The 21429-nt window shown below is 37.0% G+C and overlaps 1 protein-coding gene across 1 annotated transcript in view; it reads left to right on the forward strand.

Annotated features, from left to right (window-relative positions):
- Positions 1-21143, forward strand: part of CPM (carboxypeptidase M) — a 67007-nt gene extending 45864 nt beyond the window's left edge. Inside the window, exons 5-9 of the mRNA XM_074269684.1 lie at positions 1595-1779; positions 3078-3248; positions 5485-5637; positions 12383-12531; positions 18067-21143. Of these exons, the coding sequence (XP_074125785.1) occupies positions 1595-1779; positions 3078-3248; positions 5485-5637; positions 12383-12531; positions 18067-18309 (901 nt within the window). The 3' untranslated portion in view covers positions 18310-21143. The remainder of the gene's footprint in view (positions 1-1594; positions 1780-3077; positions 3249-5484; positions 5638-12382; positions 12532-18066) is intronic.
- Positions 21144-21429: the final 286 nt, after the last annotated feature.

Here is a 21429-nt window from a genome sequence, read left to right on the forward strand (position 1 = left end):
TGTTGGTTCCTCTATGCCTTGCCATATATATAAAAATAATCTTAGCATTCATTTTTTTAAAATTTTAAGTACTCAATTCTTTTTTCCAGCTTTTCTCTCACTCATTAAGAAGGCAAGGAATGTGTTTCAACTTAGTAAGGCAAAACATAAATTAAGATTATACAAGATTGCTATTGACAGCTGAGAACCTTTCTTGATGGGACAGACACTTATCATTGATCTCAAATAAGGCAGAAAATGAGGAGTTGATTCATGCTTACCTAAGAATATTTGTCTTGAGTCATAAAAAAGATACAGAGCCAAGATCAAGTTGAAGAGGGATTCCATATTGATGGCATGGAATCCTTTCAATGGATCTATTTGTGGGCAACTTTCTTCAGCTTCTCTCAAGCCCTAGAATACTGCAGAGCCCCCTGGATAGTGTTAGTAACCACTCAGAAGAGTTTGGCCATACAGGAAATGTCAGATGAATGAATGAAGAATATCTGTTAGCCAATTTATGACATGTAGTTAGATGAACAGCTTATAGAACTTGACCATTAGTGTAATCTCTCTTAGTACAAATGAACAAGAGGAAGAAAATAAGTTTGATTGTCTTTGGGAAAATGGCAAAGCTCCTTTAATGACTTCCTAGCTTCTTCCAGAAACAAAGACTTTTCTTTTTATTACCATAATGACTTCAGTGCCATTGTATGATTGCTGGTCATTAATAATCTCTAAAAAAGTTAAAATGGTTTTCACACAAAAGGCAATAGACAGGTCTATGGTTGATATGAACATAATGTGGCAGCAGATATTGAACTATGAAGAATTAGATTCAAAGATACCCTCAAAGAAATGTTAGAATGGAAGAAATGGGCTGATCACATGGTGAGGGTGAGGAATCATCAACAGACAATTGTGCTCCCTTTCTATTCTTCATTGTTTTTTTAAGAGAAATCTAGAAAGGAAATAAAGCATTAGGAATAGGAGGGAGATTTGAATTGAGACTTGAAGGAAGTCAGGAAAACCAAGAGAGAGATGAGGATCCAAAGCGTGGTATCACAGCCAGTGATTTAGGAGGTGGAAGTGTCCTTTGGGAATGTATGGAAAATAGCAAAGTGAATGTCGCTGGATCCTAGAAAATGTGAGAGGGGGTAAAATGTAAGATCTGAAAGGTAGAAAAGGACTTGGTGAAGGGTCTTAAAAGCCAATATGAAGGTTTATATAAAACCTGGCAATAATGGGGAGCTTTTGCAGTTTACTGAGTAAAGGAAGAGCAGGGTGGAGTGACTTGATAAGACTGTGCTTTAAGAAAGTCATTGACAGCTAAGTGAAGGGTGGTTTAGAATGGGGGGGAGACTTGAAGCTGGGATACCAACCAGCTGATTATTTGTATCAGTATTTTAAGTAATTGGTCTCACACTCATTATTTCATCTAATCTCTGTCTATGGGAAGTAAGGCTCAATGCCCTTGACCCAGTTTACAGTCACTGTTACTTCTAGGACCTGAAATTCATAGGAGAGATCCCTTTATAATGTTACTCCAGGTATTATAACAATTTTTTTTAATATATAGAAATGTGTTCCAAAACTCTTGTATTTTCTTTTCAAGGTTCAATAAAAATGAATATGATCTGAACAGGAATTTCCCAGATGGTTTTGAAAATAATTCTGAGCCAATACAGCCTGAGACTCAAGTAATAAAGAACTGGCTGAAATCGGAGACATTCGTTCTTTCAGCTAATTTACATGGTGGAGCCTTGGTGGCCAGTTACCCATTTGATAATGGTGTCCCAGGTAAGAAAATCCATTCTTTCCCCTGTTCCCTCTACAGAGTGTAACCAGGCATTTCACAGAAGCTATGGAAAGGGAAATTATTTCCACTCGTTCCTCCAAAGTGGAGGGGAAACAAAATCTCCTATTGAAATAAACTCCTAAAAAATGGATGTCAATTTATAGCCCATGAAAAGGCAAAGTGAGCAAAGCAATATGTTGCCTAAGATATAGATTAATGAAAAAAATTGGAGAGAGATTCAGTCAATTGATAAATGGATTGCTAAGTAGTACTCAACAATTTCATCTTGGCCCTTTGAATTTTCAGTAAATTCTTTTGAAGATACTTCTCCATAAAACTTCTTATATAACTTAGTTATGTTTACATTATATAGATCTTCTTGCAGTTGACTGAAGACAGACTCACTGGGTGAGGGGCAGCTGTGAGAACCCAAAGGAGGGGAAGGGAAGGGACAGGACACCTTCTCAGCCACCATAATACTTTCTCCCTTCTTCCAAATGGCAGGGGTTAAAAGCGGAAAGGGAAGATGGCTTCTCATCACCAAAATTTCCATCTGCCTGATATACACCCTGACCCCATATTTAGATGCTCCTTTTCTCTTTGGAGTGTTTCCAGAGAAACCTTGGAGATCCTTCTGTAAGCTCCCATAACCCTAATGACCTAAACAAAGGATGTCTAAGATCCAGCAGCCCATTGAAGAAATGTTATTCAATGTTCCAATTGACTAGTTTGGGCAAGGAGAAATAATGATCCAGGTAATTGTAATGCCATAAAACTTAAAACAAACAGGAAATTTGAGTTTGAAGATACTTGTCCCTTGCTGCTTTAAAACAAACAAAAAACAACTCGACTTCTTTCTTTGAATGCAGAAAAACTCTCCTGGCTTTGGATTGGGCTCAGAATCCAAAGCTTTTGTCAATCTCTGGCTTTGATTGGGTGGCAAAGTAGTTAAACCCCAACACAACTGTCCACGTGCTCAAAATTTTCTGACAACAAAGAGCCATTGCATTCCCTGGAGTGAGATATAGGCAGACAGTGTTCTCCATACTTTAGGAATTTCATTTAGCTCTTGCCTTTTCTCTGCCCAGTAAATGCTTAGTGAATTTAGTCCTGCTCCTAGTCTGATCATAGGTTTATCTTGTCATGTGTTGCTTTGCCTGAAGATAACACACCCATTAATGTCATTCTGTACATGGGATGATTGCATTGCTGCCGCAGGGATTTGTCAAGACTAGGTTGTAGCCTTCCTCAGCTTAAGTTGGATTTTATTGCTATGTATGTGTCTATCTTGCATTTACAGAAACCGGGACAAAACAGGGCCATAGCTTAACCCCAGATAATGATGTATTCGAATATCTTGCATATACCTACTCTTCAAGGAATCCTGAAATGAGCAAAGGAAACTCCTGCAAAAATGGTGCGAGTTTCCGCAATGGTATCACAAATGGGTATACGTGGTACCCACTCAAAGGTTAGTTTTTCTCTATTCTTTTCTTATCTCTTTAATCCAAAGATGATGTATTCTTTTCTCTAAGCCTATGCAGAGACACATACTTCCCCTTTCCTCCCAGGCCTTTGAGACTAATGAAAATCCCCTGCTAACAGAGTATAGATGGTTTTGTGTTTGACCTAGAAAATAAAATGTTTCTTCTCATCAGGGATCCAGACAGAAATGTGAAAATGGAAACATCTTTTGGTATCTCAGACTCTATAGAAAAAAGTCCCTTCCTCTAGAAGTCTGATTGTGCAAATAACAGCCTGGATGTTAATTCATTCAAATTCAAGGTGCTGATGGTCCAAAATATAGCCCTTGCTAGCCATTTTTTCATAGCTCCCTCCCCATTCATTTGGTCAGAGAACAGACACAGCAGTTGGTACTTTTTATAGCAGGATGGCTCTGGGCCAGCTATGTGAAAGAATACAAAACAAGCAGACATATGATTGATAACCTAGCCAGATCAATACATGTCTTGAGCATGTCTTTCTATGAGTTTCACCTCCTTTGCTCCCTCTGTTTCCAGGATTCTGTCACCTCCCTCCCCACTATTGATATAAACTTTTCTCCTTACACCTAGAAGAAAAATCTTCTCTGGCCTAAAGGCAAACTTACTTCTTGTGTATAAGAACAAACCCATATTGCGTGGGATTGGTTGGAAACATAGACACACAACAGTTATTCTGGGATTCATTCCCATGTGTGTCTCTCGATGGGTTGTATCTTTCACACTGATGAATGGGGAGTTTGGCAGGAAGTGTGTTGTGTTCAAATGTTTGAAAGGCTAACATGTGGGAAGGAGGAATTACATTTGTCCTGCCTAGCCACAAAAGGAGTACTAGGGAAGCAGATTCAGTTCAACATAAAAGTTTCCTATCCCACAAGACTGTGTGTAAATCAGAGCAGGAACCCTTCTCATACAAACCTTGTCAGGAAGATTGTTAGATGGCATTCATTCTTCAAGTAGAGTTTAGATTAGTCCAGGGGAGGTTCTTAATCTTTTCTTCATGAACTTACTTGACAGTCTGTTTTTAAATGCATAAAATTCATTAGATTACAAAGGAAACCAATTATATTGAATTCAATTATATTGAAATGAGGTTATCATTTTCCATCCAGAATTCATGGACCTTGTGGTTTCTATCTACAGAAAACTTTAGAGCATTCATGGGGTCCCAGATTAAAAATCTCTTCAAATAGAAGATATTTGACATTCAGACTTTCTAACTCTTTTAGGATTCTAAGTTAAAATCAAATAAAAATGATGCACTTTGAATTTATAGTCCTTTTAAAAATATATGCAGGAATGAGAGGCAAAAGATCATCATTGTCTGGAACAATAGCATCTCAGTTTCCATGGGTAGCGGCAGAACTTGTGTCTTGCTTTTCTCACAGAAGGCTACTCTGGTGCTGATTTACCCTGAGATGTCTAAGAAGAGATATTTTCCCCCCACAAAAATTGTTTAAAAAACACGTGCAATGTTTGTCACTTAATTCTGTTTCCAGTGCATTTCAGGCAGACCTCTTTTAAAAAGGACCTTACAATGAATCATTTTTAAGGCAGGAATCCTTTTGGTAATGAGAATTATGTAAAATGAAGTCATTTGTGAATATATTTCAGCAGACTGGTCTAAGAACCATAATGGAGTATTTCCTGTGCCCTTAGTTATTGTGTTGTCAAGTTTTGTCGCTGTATTCTAGTTGATGAGGTATATGGGGGTGTTCAGGGATCTACTTCTCAACTTGTGGCCCCAAGAAGCTATAGTATGTGCAGTGGCTGCCTCCCAAGTTAAACCAACAGGTCTCAAACCCATCAACGAGCTAGGGATAGACATAGAGTTACACATCCCAAGCATGTGAAGACTCCATTGGAATGGGCAGATGTGAACAATTTTTTTCTAACAGCTACGAAGACAAATGACGCAGATGCTATGGAGCATTTGGTCAGACATCAAAGATACAAAGGTTATGTACTGCATCCCCAGCCAAGCCATTGCCACTTGTCTTGACTTGCAACCCTCCTTCCCATTTTAGAGATAGGAATCTGAAGCCCAGAGAGTTCAAGAGACTTGCTAGGAATTCAGCACAAAACCCAGAATTCAACCCATGTCCTCTGCCATCAATATGGCAGGAAAATAAGACTCTTTTCTTTTCCTTTAACACAGGCATTTGCAGCTGCCTAATTCACCCATTTCTGAATGCTTTTGTTTAGGTGGAATGCAAGATTACAATTACATCTGGGCCCAGTGTTTTGAAATTACATTGGAGGTATCATGCTGTAAATATCCACCTGAAGAAACACTCGCAGACTTCTGGAAGAGTAACCAAAACTCACTAATTGACTACATAAAGCAGGTTCATCTAGGTCTGTAAGATTTTCTTTATTTTTTTATTGTTATATCTTTTTATTAACAAAACATATGCATGGGTAATTTTTGAACATTTGACCTTTGCAAACACTTCTGTTCCAACTTTTCCCCTCCTTCCTTCTACCTCCTCCCCTAAATGGCAGGTAGTTCCATACATGTTAAACATGTTAAAGTATTTATGTTAAATACAGTATATTATACACATTTATACAGTTATCTTGTTGCACAAGAAAAATCGGATTTAGAAAAAAGGTAAAAATAACCTGGTAAGAAAAACAAAAATACAAGGAAAGAACAACAGAAAGAGTGCAAATGCTATGTTGTAGTCCATACTCATTTCTTTCGCTGGGTGTAGCTGGTTCTGTTCATCACTGATCAATTGGAATTAATTTGGATCCTCTCATTGCCAAAGATATCCACTTCCATCAGAATTGATCCTCAGATAGTGCTGTTGTTGAAGTGTATAATGATCTCCTGGTTCTGCTCATTTCACTCAGCATCAGTTCAACTTCTCCAAGTCTCTCTGTATTCATCCTGCTGGTCATTTCTTATGGTCTTTAAAATTTTCAAATGAATTCCTTGTTAACACCAAGTGTAATTCTAGCAAAACCTGTGGGTGTTTGTGGATTTGTGTTTGTGATTGTGAACTTGTCAAGTGGTATTTTCTTCATATATCATAGTTTTTCCTAATAGACATTAACTAAAAGTGAAGATTTTTTTGGTTCAGAAGGGGTCCTGCCATATTTGGGAAGTACTATGTCAGCCAGTTGGGGTAAAAGAAAAGACAAAAAATTACCGATTTCCAGCAGGCTTTAAGTTCAAATATCAAGCCATTTGGAAATTGGTCCCAAGACAAGAATACTTATGATAAGTATTAAGAGTCTTTTTTAGTGAAAGAGATGACTTTCACTCAACAAATATTTATTAAAAGTCTCTGGTGTGTAAGACTCTAGTAGACATTACAATAACAAAGTTAAAAAGGTGATACTGTCCTATCGCCCTGAACTTCCATCCTACTATAACTTAATGGCAACCCATTATTATCCATTATAGAAAAAAAAATAAGAATTCACTTGTATATATATAATACTTTATAATTATAATTATATATTAGTATATATAGTCTCTTATTTGACCTTTACAACAGTCCATATGTCACTTTAATTTCCCTAATACAAATCTTCTTTTCCCCATTTCATAGTTGGGAAACCTGATGCTAAGAGTTCAAATCCCTTGCTTAAGGTTATAGATGGTGAGTGACAAAACCAGGTTTTTGAGAACCAGAACAATCCAAGGGGGTAACCGGACACCTTCCTGGTGACATTTTGTCCATATTTTTTCCCAAGGTAGAAAGGGACCAGCAAGTGGTTCCAGCACCCCTGTCCCCCTGCAAATCCTGCCAAATGCATCCAAGCTGGTATCATGGGGCTTTAACCAGCCTGCTTCCGGAAAGTCCTTTGCCAGTATTTCCCACAGCTGCTAGTCAAATACAATGAACAAAAGAGCAATATATTAACTGGGATCATCTACAGTTCAGAGTTCCAGCTGTCACTCAGTCATTATTTGTATGGGATTTGTAAAGCTCTTTGACTTTGTCAAATGTTGATGTCATCTGCTTCTATTTAAAATGTCCTCCCAGAAGAAAGATCAGAAATTGGCAAATGTTTTTCTGTTGTAGTGTCAAGTAAAGAGAAGGGTTGTTTTTTATTTTGTTTTTGCCAAGCTCTTGCCTTAGCTTCAACAACAACCATTTTTTTGTGTCATCCCTTTTTTGGAGAAGGGATCACTTCTCTTATTTATTATATCGTTATTTCAATAAATATGTGCTATATATTTATATATGTATATATAAATACATTTATGAAAATATTTATGAAATATAATATGTATTATGTAAGTTCTATGTTTTTTTTCCATCATCTGAAACTTTTTTCCTACACTAATTTCTGAGCTTTAATTGATCTCTGGTGCCTAGTGCCGAGCCTCCAGACTTTAATCCCCAGGGTCTGTTTGACTCCCTGGATTTGGACATGGGTATGTGGCTTCTTCTTCTGCTTTGGGTATCCACTCCCCTTCCTCCTATACTATTGTCTCTCACGTGAATTATGTCACACAAATGTACTGTCTAATATATGTTCAGAAGCAGGAGGACATACAGTAAATAATATAATAATAAGAAATAAAATAAGAAATGTATATAAAAGAAAAAAATTACCTAATTCCTAGGCTAATTGACCTCTAAGCTTGCTTTCTAAAGTCATAAAATACAAGATATAAGTTTCACTAAAAGGGTTTCACTATGAAACATATATAATCTTTCTTCCCTCAATCAACCAATCTATCATGACTCTAAAATTCATTAATCTTTCATATCCAGTCACTTCATTTCTTTTCTCTTCATCCTATGGATTTCCTCTTTAAAACTTTTCTCCCTATTTTTTTTCCTTCATGCCCTGTAAACCCTTGTTACAAGCAAAAATAGGACAGCAAAACAAATGTACCATGGTGTCCATGTCCAAAAAAAAGTATGTCTTCATTTTGCTTCCTCTTTGTAAGGAAGTGGGCTATGGAAAAGGCAAATGATCTCTCTGGGCCTATACCATACCAAATAAATCCTTCGTCTTTTCTCTAATTCATAGATTTACTCTCAGCCAACCAATAGTCGATAGAGGAGCCAAAAGATGAGTTTCAATCCCAGCTCTTTTACTTATTTCCATTTGAGTCGTTAGACAGATCACTTTATTTCTCTGGGCCTCAGTTTGGGAGGTGTAGTTTATCCACACAGAATGTGATTGGTACAAAATCTAACCTATGGAGTCATTTCTTGCTTGCAAGAGGGACTAGCCGACTATATTTGCTATGCTGACCATTCTAGGGTTTTATTGAATGAGAAAACACTAACATAGAAATGAGACAAAGATCCCTTGAATTAAGTAAATCAATAAATGAAGATCATGTCAAGTAGAAAGATATAATCACTAGTGCATTTTCCCCTTCCAACTTTCAGTAAGAACAAGGGAAGCATTTTTGCTCAAGATTTCATAATTTCCTTTTATATAGAAAGAAGCCTGTTTTTTTGGGGAAAAAAATCATAGTTTGTGTTTTATCCTTCAAGAATCTTGAAATAGAGTCCTTGCAAGCTAACTGTAATATTTTTATGGTATCCTACAGTCAGGGTTGGAGGAGAAGGGACATATTTCTCCCAGATTCTTGTTGAAGGTTTCCAGTTTCTGGCTTATTGCTGAAAAAAATTAACAAATGAATAAAATGACTGCATGGATTGGTGCAGCAATTCTGCCCTCTTGTGGTTTTAGACTAATACTTCCCACTGTAACTGCAACCAATGTCAGGACTTTTTTCTGGTGCTTTGATTTCAGGGTCTTTCTTAGAATGCCTTTTCCTTCTTTCTTTTTCCTTTTTTTTAACATTTATTTTTATAAAATTTTGATTTCCATTTTTTCCCTCCCATCTTCCAAAGATAGAAAGCAATCTGATTTAGATTATAAATATCATATTAAACATATTTCCACGTTAGTCATGATTGAAAGAATCAGAGAAAAGGGGAAAACCAAGAGAAGAAAAAAAACTCCACAGTTCTTTATTTGTATGTGGATAGCATTTTTCATCAGGTGTCTTTTGGAATTGTCTTAGATCATTGGATACTGAGAAAGGAGAGCTTAGTTTTGCTGATGTCCCACAGTGTGAATTAGTACAGGTACTAGAGCCAGGTTCTGCCTTCTTTGAAAGTTCTCATAGGACTTAGAGTTAAAAGGGGCTTTAGAATGTATCTAACCTAATCCCTCATTTTTATATTCTTTGCTCCCTACTGCTGAAACTTCAATTAAGATGAGAAATCTCTTCATCTATTAGGAAATGTCATTTCTGGGACTAGAAGAAGATTAGAGGTGATAGGGTCTATAGCCTAAAGAGATTTCAGATAATTTATGGAGCTATTTAGCAATCTTCAGTCATTTTTAAGAAGTCTTAAATTTTTTCTAATAATAACTTTCCATTTTTCAAAATATATGCAAAGATAGTTTTCAACATCTACCCTTGCAAAACTTTGTGTTCCAAATTTTTCTTTTTACCTCCCTCCATTTCCCCTCCCCTAGATAGCAAGCAACCTAATATAGGTTAAACGTGTTATTCTTCTAAATATAGTTCCACATTTATTGTTCTACACAAGAAAAATCAGATCAAAAAGAAAAAAGTGAGAGGAAAAAAACAAGCAAGCAAACATCAAAAAAAGTGAAAATACTATGTTGTGATTTGCATTCAATCCCCATAGTCCTAGATGAAGATGGCCCGCTCCATCACAAATCTATTGGAACTGGCCTGAATCACCTCATTGTTGAAAAGAGCCAAGTCTATCACAGTTGATCGTCACATAATCTTGTTGTCGTGTATAATGATCTTCTGGTCCTGCTCATTTCACTCAGCGTCAGTTCATGTAAGTCTCTCCAGGCCTCTCTGAAATCATCCTGCTGATCATTTCTTACAGAACAATAATTTCCATAACATTCATATACTGTAACTTATTCAACCATTCTCCAGTTGATGGGCATCCAATCATTTTCTAGTTTCTTGCCACTACAAAAAGGCTGCCACAAACATTTTTGCACATGGTGGTCCCTTTCCCCTCTTTTGTGATCTCTTTGGGATGCAGGTTTAGTAGAGACGATGCTAGACAAAAGGTATGTACAGTTTTATAGCCCTTGGGCATAGTTCCAAATTGCTCTCCAGAATGTTTGGATCAGTTCATAACTCCACCAACAATGTATTGGTGTCTCAATCCCCTCCAACATTTATCATTATCTTTTCCTGTTATCTTAGCCAAACTGAGAAGTGTGAAGTGGTATCTCAGAATTGTAAGAAATCTTAAATTGAAACCATACTGAGCCCTTAGATTTCCCATTAAAAACAAACAAACAAAAAAACAAAAACTGACATTCAAGTTGTGATCCAAAGCTACCCAGTAATCTAAAAAAAAATGGACTATAAAAACCTGGGAGAAGCTTAGTTCACCAGTAGATACAGTCTGGACTTTTTCCATCCTAATGATCACCAATTTTGTCACTTCCTATAGCTGACCTAGGGCCTTAACCTTTTAGAGACCTCTAGGCCCAGAGACCATATGACTTCCTGCAACCTGAGGCCCAAGGATCTTCACGCTCTAGGAACAAGGATCATGTGACTTAGGCCTAAGATCTGACTTACTCTGTCTCATAGACTTTTTGAGAAATCTCCACTGGGTCCCATTCAGAGACCCTTTGACCTGAGAAAGTTACTTAACCTCTCTGTCTCAGAGAGGTGAACATTATCTGTTAGATTGGATGATAATTTTAAAAATACTTTAGTTATTGTGAGGATAAAATGAGATTTTATAAGACACCTTTACAGACCTTAATTTAAAGTGCTATACAAAATGCTAGTTATGATGATGATGCTGATAGCTAATACCTCATTCCCCAACTTTCTTTATCTTCCATATTTTCACATGCTGTTAATAAGAGGAAAAGGACCCATATGTGCAAATGCATTTATAGCAACTTTTTGTGATAGCAAAGAATTAGGAATTGAGGGGATGCCCATCAATTGGGGAATGGGTGAGCAATTTCTGATACCTGAATGTGATGAAATAGTATTCTGTTGTAAGAAAAGAAGGGAGATGGTTTCAGAAAGACTTAGATGAACTGATGCTAAGTGATGTGAGCAGAAGCAGAACAGTTTACATAATATCAACAGTATATAATCAACTCTGAAAGACTTAAGAACTCTGATCAACAAAATAACAGACCACAATTCCAAAGGACTTATTAAGAAATATGCAATCTGGTTATACGTGTATACCTTGTATCAAGTTCTTTGTTGGGGGAAGGGGGAGAGAGAGGGAGGAAGAAAAAGGAAAGCTATGGGTTGTAAAATAGTATCTTCGCAGTGTTTTAGTCTGACAATAAGATTCAAGAGAGCAAGGTGGAAGTATGGCCATCATCCCATCACTAGCATCACTTTGGATAGGAAAGTTGTCATCTCATCAGCAACTACTGCTCCAACTTTGTAACATACATAATGGTGCTCAGTCCACAGCTTTTGAACTGCCTAAGGTGATCTCCATTCCTATCTCCTACCTCCTAGTTTGAGTTTTGGATTGGTATCCTAGAGACATCCACCTTTTTTTTTTTTTTTAAGTTGGCAAAAAAAAGGGTTTATTTTGATACTGAGAATTCTCAGTGGGCTGAATTCCTGATTGAAATAGCAGCAAAGCATTGAGAGACAGAGCCTTTATCCTGGCTTCTATGCTTAAGACTAAGGAGTTTATGTCGATTCGAGGCTGGGGGGGAGGATCATTTCCAGATGAATTAAGGGTGGAGGGAGGTGAGCTAAGGAGTAATCTCCAGTAACCTCCATCTTCAACTCTCATGGTCTTTGGATTTCTCTCCTTGGGCATAACTTGAACCATTGGATAGCTTTGCTCTTCCTCTAAAATTTTCCCCTCTTACCTTTAACCACCTACAGATGCCAGGACCAATTGGGTCTTAGCAAGTTCTAAATCAAAGACATTTCCCTAGTTTCCTATTCAAAGTTAAAATTGCTGGGATTTTTCTTCTACAAAATGCTATCTCATCTAAACAGCTTCTAATAGGAGTTGGCTCAATATTTTAAATGAAAAAAAATTCTCATAGATTATAAAAATTTGGAGATTTTCATTCCTTATCTTTTTTTTTCTTTTTTTTTTTGCAGGTGTTAAAGGTCAAGTTTTTGATGTGAACAATAATCCAATACCAAACGCAATAGTGGAATCTAGTGGCAGGAACCATATTTGCCCCTACAGAACCAACAAATTTGGAGAATATTATCTTCTTCTTCTGCCTGGATCCTATACAATAAATGTAAGCATTTAATGTGATGTGGTTCAAACTCACTTTGGAAAGACAGCTTTTCCCCAAACAGATTTCAATGATCTTGACATCAGAGACACTATTATTAAGAAGGAGTACTTGGCTCTAAAACAATGTTCCTGGAACCTTAAAAAAAAAAAAAAAAAAAAAAGGGAAAAAAAACTATAGAAAACAGTAACTAACTTTCTGGGATGAGACTTGTCCTTATAGAGATGCAATTTGGACAGAGGCAGTGATGGCAACTAAAAGTAAACCAGGAAAGTCCAAAAAATTAGAGATGCCTCAAAATAGAAGGGATTATGATAAAGTTGACATAATGCAACAAAGAGTGATTTTTCTAAAAAGCCTGAGATAGAAAGTCACATGAAATATTGAACAGTTGGCATTTTTATTTGGGAAAAAGACATACTATATCGCAAATATTTAGAATTTAAGAAGCTCAGCACTGAAGGGGTCTTCTAGGTAACCTAATCGAAACCCTCCTTAACAAAATTTTCATCTAGTGTCTGATGGATGCTCTCCAGTGACTGGAAACTCGAGATCTTTTTTTTTTCCCCAAAGCTTCATCAAGCAGCCTCTTCCACTTTTAGTCAGTTAATTGCTAGAAGATATTTTTCATCCTAGATCCAGCCCAAATCTACTTCTACTCATGGATCCTCATAGATTAGTCTAGCAGCAGGATTTTTAAAAATGGATTAGAAAAGGGCGAGAAGAAAGGCCAAAAAAGATTTTTGCAATAGTCTAAACTGGTGACCTGAAGTAGGGTAGTTATCAATGGAACTAGAGAAGTGGAAAGAGACTCAAGAGATATTGCAAAGATGGGCTTGTTAACTGATAAAATGGAAGCAGTAAGAAAGATAAGAATAACATCAGTATTTCAAACTTGGGAGATTATGAGAATTGTGTTCCCATAGACCAGTGGTCCTCAAACTTTTTAAATAGGGGGCCAGTTCACTGTCCCTGAGACTGTTGGAGGGCCAGACTATAGTAAAAACAAAAACTCACACTCTGTCTCCGCCCCTCAGCCCATTTGCCATAACCCGGTGGGCCGCATGTGGCCCTTGGCCTGTAGTTTGAGAACCCTGCCATAGACAGTATGAAGTATAAAGAAGGAGCAAATATATTGGGGAAAATGATTAACTCCATTTTGGACATAGTAAATTTTAAGTGGGACATTCTGGGGGAAATAGAGGCCATTGAAGATGCAGGTCTGCAGCTGAGAATTGGAGATCAGAGCTGGAGAATAAAGCCTGGGAAATCATATAATTAGATATAGTAGTTTGTGGGGGTTTTTCCCAAAAAAATTTGGCAAGTGACAGGGAAGAAACATTGGATAATAGAGTAGAATAGTAAATCAAGGTATATTTGGAATTAGGAAGACTTGAATATGTTTATCAGCAAATGAGAAAGACCAGCTAAAAAGACAATTCTTAAAGAAGTATGAGAGGAATATTTAGGTACTTGAGTAAGTAAGTTTAAGAGCACAGAGGAAGGTAGTTAGCTTTATTTAAGACTGTGGAACCTTTCTTTCTGTAGCCAGAGGAGAGATGATGTTGAAAGGTTTTTAGGAAGAGAGATAATAGAGCTCCTTTCAGATAATCTCTGTTTTCTCAGTGTGGGGTTTAGTTGGATAGAAGAAGGGAAAAAATAAGGTTTAGAATAGAACAATCTCTGTAGGGAGCCAGGTAAGGAGTAATTAAGGTCAAGATAGAAAAGTTATCTAACAGTTGAGAGGGAGGTTTTATATAGTAGGTGAAAGTTCATTTTCATTTTGTGGCATTTACCAGCAATACACCTTGAAGCAGAAACCAGAAGTCTGACTCACTTAGGGATGTTTGAAACCTTACACAAGGTGTCAAGTGATTCCAAGGTAGATTAAAAAAAAGCCTAATAAAATGATTAGATAAATAAAGCCAAAATGTGAAATATAAATTAGGAGACTAATAATAAGCCATAAGTAAAAATCCAGATTAGATTTAGGGAGGGTAAAAGACGTAGAAGAATAGAAGGTCACAATCAGAGAGAAATTTCAAAGTTCAAGATCTGGGGTATTGCATTTTCAAGAGACAATAAAATATATTTTTACCATGTTTAACATATATTGGATTACTTGCCATCTAGGGGAAAGGGTGGAGGGAAGAGGGGTGGAATTTGGAACACAAGGAAAGGGTCTTTAGGTTGAGAAATGGTGTGGTCAGATTATAAGAAGGGTTGTTATCATGGACACTAATGATTCCTAGGATGATAGAAGAGAATGAAATGGAGAGAAAAAAATGAAATATTGTGGACTCAAACCATTGAGAAGGTTTGAGCAGTGGCTTGAAGGTCAAGAGATGACCACAACAACAATAAGGAGTTGTTTTGTTGTTCAGTAGTCATTTCAGCCATGTCTAACTCTTTGTGACCTCATTTAGAGTTTTCTTGGCAAAGATACTGGTGTGATTTTCCATTTCTTTCTTCGAATCATTTTACACATAAGGAATTAGGGCAAACAGGGTTAAGTGACTTGCTCAGAGTCATCCAGGTTGTAATTATCTGAGATCAGATTTGAATTCAGAAAGATAGATCTTGATTCTAATCCCAGCGCTTTATCCCCTGCGCTACTTAGCTGCCTACTATCTCCACTATATGCTGTCAAAATAGGATTTTTGCATTCATTTGAAGGGAATAGGAGGTAGGGAAAGGGGTTTTTACCCTTTCAAAAGAGATCTTCCTCCTCCTTTTTTTGGATCAGAAGATAGTGGATCTTCATGCTGTTTGTGATTAGAGAAGCAAGCAGTAGGATATAGTGGAAAAGAGGACCTGAGTTCAAATCCCAGCTCTGACATTTATCAGCTAAGAGAGGGAACTTGGGCAAATCACTTATACTTGTTAAACCTCAATTTCCTCTTACACAAAAGATCTCTTCTACCTGTGATACATAGACTCTTAATAATTTGGTCTCCTTTTCCCCAAAGTAATGAGATGGTCCCTTCTGTATACATTAGATTTCACTGTGATGTTTCCTCTTGGCTAGAACCCATACATCCCAGTAGAGTAAATCTAATAAATGTAATGAATTGTTCTCTGTGATACCAGAGGCAACTTTAAATGTATAAACTTCCTTGAATATAAAGATATGCCAGTACCTCAAGGGATTCTGCATAACTTATACCAAATTATTTGCCCATTTAATAAACATTAAGCTTGCTGCTTTGGATTTTTCATTCTAGGTTCTTTGAATATTAAAAATCTATGCAAACATTTTAACTATTAGATTATGAGTCCTCATTGGAAATCAAAAAATTATCATGTAGCCTACTATATAAGGAGCCACTCATACATACCAGGTATTGAATTATTTATGCCCCACTAACCAGCCTTCCTTAAAAAACAAATTGCCTATGGTTACTACAGCTCTTATAAAATGTTTGGCCAGTAAAACCTTGAAGATCAGAAATAAGAATTTTATTAGATATGAATTTCTAGCAAGATATATAGAATATTGCATTCCATTTTGAGTACTATATTTTAAGAAAGAACATTGATAAAGTAAATTACCCTTTAAATCAAAGTAAGATGGTGAAAGGCAGGTTTCAAATCCATATAATTTAAGAATCAGTTGAAAGGACTCAAGATGTTTACCTCCTGGAAGAAAAAATGGAGGAGGGAGGAAAGAACCACAAGTAATTGTCTTTAGATATTTGAAGGATTGTCATCTGGAAAAGAACTACTTAGCCCTGAGAGCAGAATTAGGAGCCCCAGGATACAGATTTAGAGTTGATATGAAGGGAACTAGTGTGAGCTCTACAAGAATTGAAAGATGCTGCTTCCAAAGGTAGTCTGGACCACTTGGGGCTGTTGTAAGGCATTCTTGGTCAGATACAAGTTATACTAAAGGATGTCCAAGATCTCTTCCTGCTGACATTCTGGGATTTCTCCCCCCTGCCTCAGGCTACATTTAGCATAGGTTATGAACATACAGTATTTTGGGTTATGAGAATGTAATTGCAGGCTTTTTTCTGATCCATTTTTTCCTCTTAAGAAATACTGGTGTTAGTATTTTTGCCATTTTTTTGTTGTTGCTTGCTTGCTTTTTATTTTCTCTCTCTTTTGGATCAGATTTGGATCTGATTTTATTTTCTCTCTTTTTTGGATCTGATGTGAGTCATTGTGGAAATGTGTATAGAAGAATTGCACATGTTTAACATATATTGGAGGGATGGAAGGGAAGGGAGGGAGAAATTTGGAACACAAGGTTTTGCAAGGGTGAATTTTGAAAACTATCTGCATATATTTTAAAAAAGAGAAAAAAATGTTAGTGTTGCCTCCCTCCTTTCTTTGCAAAGGTGGGAGACTGACAATAAGTACGAAATTATGTACATTATCAGAACCAAATGTTCTATGGGCTAGCTGTTGGTTTTGCTAAACTGCTTTTATTTTCCCCTTTGTGACAAGGGATGGTTTGTTGGGTAAGGGAGGGATAAATTTTTAAATGATCAATACAAAGATCCTAATAAAGACACTGACAGGGATCTTATCTACTTCGGAGCCCCCCAAATCAATAAACTTGTACAAGTGTAGTGCTTTACGTAAAGATCTGATTCCGGCTTCCCCACCTCTCTCTCTCTCTCTCTCTTTTCACCATTGTCCTGACTGAATGAGCTGTCAATCAGCCAAGAGTTCTGATTACCTCCCCACCTTTTGACCAATCATTGGCTGAATGAGCTATCAATCTGCAATAGAACAGCCAAGGATCATTTTAATTGGTTATTCCTTAACTCTGGCTCATATAAGGTGATCACTGGTTCAGCCAGCTAGTGACAGGGCTTCTTTCCCCTCTGCTAATTAAACAATCCGAAGATCATAGGCCACCCTCTGTATGCAGGGGTATGTATGCTGAATCTAAAGGATGCTGATGAATAGCTCCCCTGTGAAGCTGGGGGAAAGAGCAATTCTGGGGTGCTGGAGTCAGTGCCCTCGCACGCCAGGATAGGTTACAATCCTGCCTGTGACGGTCCTCAGTGTCAGAAATCAAACCCTGATCCCAATTACCCAAGATGAACATAGAGACCTGTTTAAAGTTCTTTTGGAAGGCATTCAAGCCCCAAGCTTAGATTAATTCTGCAGAAAGGGTAAATTGCTAGGAAGTTGACTCTCTGCTTATTTTTGTTTACAAATATTTTGACATTTCCTGGGAGGAAGCCAGGAACACTTATTCTCTTTGGTGCAAATTTGGAGCCCATTTTTTTGCCTTTACTGAGGGCTCAGGTCACCATCCCCAGAAGAAGATCAGGGTAGAATTATAATTAATCTCTTGTTTTCTACTTCTCAGCCACATGTCTGGACATTGTTCCATTTTATAGTTCTTTGTCAGCCTTGATTCCTATTCAGGGTCTGGAAAGCTCAGGAAGGATTCTGGGGAGGTGTCCAACAAATATTTTCAGGAATTATACCAAAATGCTGTCTTCATCATTCATACAGGACATGCTAGCAAGGTAAGGCATCTGAATGGGGTCAAATGATTTTTTTTTTTTTCCTTTTCAGGCTACAGTTCCTGGATATACATCAGTCCTAAAGCAAGTGACCATACCAGAAAACACTGAGAACTTCAATGCGCTTAGGGTGGACTTTCATTTCCCTTTCCAAGTGAATTATTCTGTGAACACCCGGATTTCGTGTTCTGAGGTTCCTCTTTACATGTATTTTAAGAGCCATTCTGGTAGACCGAAGTCACATTTTATCACCTTGATTTTATTGACTTTTGTATCTATCTTTCACCTAAAATAAACCGTGAGAACTGCACTCTCTCCCCACCCCCACCCCACCCCGTCCCACCCCCATTCCAAGATGTATCAAGAATTACCTCCCTTCAAGCCAGACCACCTCAGTCTTGCTCACTCTCTGTCTTGTTAGCTGCCTGGTCTCCTTGGATTTTCCCCTCAGGGGGGGAATTTATTTCCCACAGAGCTGGATATTCCTGAATCAAACTAGGTGGAATAGCCCAGTTCAGCCTCAGTAATAGTGGTAGGATATCCATAAAGCCATGCCAAAATCATGCCCAAAATGATGCTGCTCAGAAATTGCAAAATGGAGGTCAGTTAAGGTGGATCAGAGAACATGTAAGTCTTTGCTGGACTTTCACCAACAGAACCAGCTCAGACCATCATTGCTATGGGAGTTTTGGGGAGAGTGGAATCATCTTCCGGTCTATCAAACCTGCCTTCGGTCTTAAACATCTGTCATCTAGACCATCAAAGTGTATTTTCACCTTGTCACTTGGGAGCTCTGACCTCTGAAACACTCATTTTTCAGCCTTTAGAATAGGACTTCTTAAGATTGATTTCAGGACCATAAATTTGAGATGGAGAATTGGGAGAGGGATCAAATTTTTTTCTTCAAACTCTAAATGAAATTTAGTGTTTACTTCAATTATTATTTTTTAAACTTATATTATTCTGAGGAGGGTCATATACGTCTCACCTAACTGCAAAAATGGTCCAAAGCACATTGGACCTTCTTTAGAACAATCAGCTTTAGCAGCTCAAACCATCAAAATCTTAACTCTGCTACTCTTCACCTCTATTATTCTTTGAGGAGTATACTTGGGAAGGAAAATCTTTAATTTGGGAAGGTTAACGGGTACTTATAAGAGTCCTGAAATTCTTAGTGGAGCTGAATTAAGCCCCAAAAATACTTTGTGGAGAGTATACCTATCAGAAATAAAGGAAGAGATGAAATAGAAAGCACATAGTGCTAGCTGCTTCCACTACTTTTTCTCAATTAGCACTGCTGCTAGACTTGAAGCCATCTTGGGAAACCTAAGAATTAAAAAGTACAAAGTAGTTCTTTTAAGGAGAAAAATGGAACCTGCTTTGCATAATAAATGGGAATTTTCAAATAAATTCATAAGAATGAGATCAAAATCAATCAATTAACATTTAAGGTTGCTTGTAAGGCCTTTGCTAAGGAATGGAGGCTGGTGGTAAAGGGAAACAAAGTTGTTTGGGGTTTTGTTGGTAGGGTTTAGAGAAATGAATGCTAGAGTTATTGATCAAAATTCACTTGGGCTGGCTAGACCACAGTAAAATATGGAAACATGCTTTGATGACCAATCACTACATCAGGATAAGGCTAGACATTGTCTCACTAAAGTTAAAACAATGGATTTTTTTTAAATAGTCTTTTCTCCTTTCTTCTCTATCCTTAATGCTTCCAGCAGATTTTTCTTCTGTCCTTCCAGTTTGGACCTACTTCTCCTATTTGTCTGTCATGCTAAAATTATAAAGGTCAGAAATTCTGACAGAAGATGAGAGGTCATATGGAAGATATAAGAGATTAAAAACTGTCTTAGGAATTAATGCCATTGCTGCTTCTATAAGAAATATGGTGGATTCACCCATGAGTTGGCAAAGGGCTACAGGAGCAAATGGAACCATGGGAGTAGGATTTCAGGAGTACAATACTAGGGGCCCCTACTCAGAAGCTGTGTAGGATCCTGGATCTTCTTATGGAGACATGTCCTGGAGCAATGCTGTCTCCATTCACAAGCAACCCGGTTGTAGAGCGTTAGTCAGTAAATAAATACAGAAACAATGGTTTTACTGAGCCAAATATTATTGCTATTGTTATTGTTATTATTGGTGCTTTTTAAATAGTATGTTACTATAAGTACCATTACAGTTAATATGATTGTAAAGGATAGTCATATAAGTAAAATCTCTCTTCTCGTACTTCAAGCAATATTCAAAATACAATAAAATATGAATACCAAAAAAGTATTCTGAATATAGGTTTGTATAAATAAAATGTGGGTATGGGCCATAATTGATGTTGTTTTTTATTGCACACCAGTATCTCTTCAAGGAAATCTAATTTCAGAGCTCTGGTCCATGTATGGACCAAAATGGGAAAATTTGGTCATTTTCCTTAGTCATGTAATTTTCTACTTTAATGGGATTTGACCTATATAAGAAATGAGAAAAATACCATCCATTTCTGGTGAGCCAAACATCCTCTGAAAAATTCACCCAAAGAGGTGAATTGATTTAATTTTTCTTGTCATATTGAAGTGGTCACAAGGTATATAGACCATGTTGAGTCTGTGCCTTGAAACTGGTAGGTGCATAAAGTGTAGAAAAACAAAAAGGGGACCACATGGAAAGGAACCAAATTATCTAATCTTCTAACAGAAGGAATATATAATTGTACATCACTATATTCTGAAAACAAATTAGTCATTATGGTTCACTGGGAGATGAATCATGAAGATTCAAGTTTTGTCCAACAGGACTAATTTTTCCCCAGCTTTCCCTACTGCTATTAGCACTTTATTTAAGGGTACTATGCCATAGTTAATCAGCATGGGGGGGCACCTCCTAATGTCTCCATTTTCCTCCCATTTGTTTAAACCAATAGGATGGAAATATATATAGCAAAACTGTCTTAAAGCCTTATATCTGTATTTATAATGTAATGTGTCAATGTACACAGTTTATGAAGTATTCTTATATGCTCTGGCTGAATTAACTAAATGTTTTGATATTTTGTCTTTACATGTATCTTGAAAAGTACATTGCATAAGAAAGACTGTTTGATTAAACTGGTCATGCAATTACATAAAATATTACTAAATTTTCATTTGAATATTTTTTAATTTCTGGTCATCTTAAGTATTTACAATATAGTTATGAACAGGGTTGAGGGTTGTAAGCTGAGTCAAGATTTCACTTTCAAGCTCATTGATTTAAACTTGTGTATTAAAAAACACAGGAAGGTAGATGGAGTATGCTGAACTGGAGTCAAGAAGACTCATCTTCAATTCTGGCCTCAGATACCAGTTTGCTCATCTGTAAAATGAGCTGGAGGAGAAAATGGCAAACCACTCCAGCAGCTTTGCCAAGGAAACCT

This window comes from Sminthopsis crassicaudata, chromosome 5 (assembly GCF_048593235.1).
Source record: "Sminthopsis crassicaudata isolate SCR6 chromosome 5, ASM4859323v1, whole genome shotgun sequence".
In the NCBI taxonomy this organism is placed as follows: domain Eukaryota; kingdom Metazoa; phylum Chordata; class Mammalia; order Dasyuromorphia; family Dasyuridae; genus Sminthopsis; species Sminthopsis crassicaudata.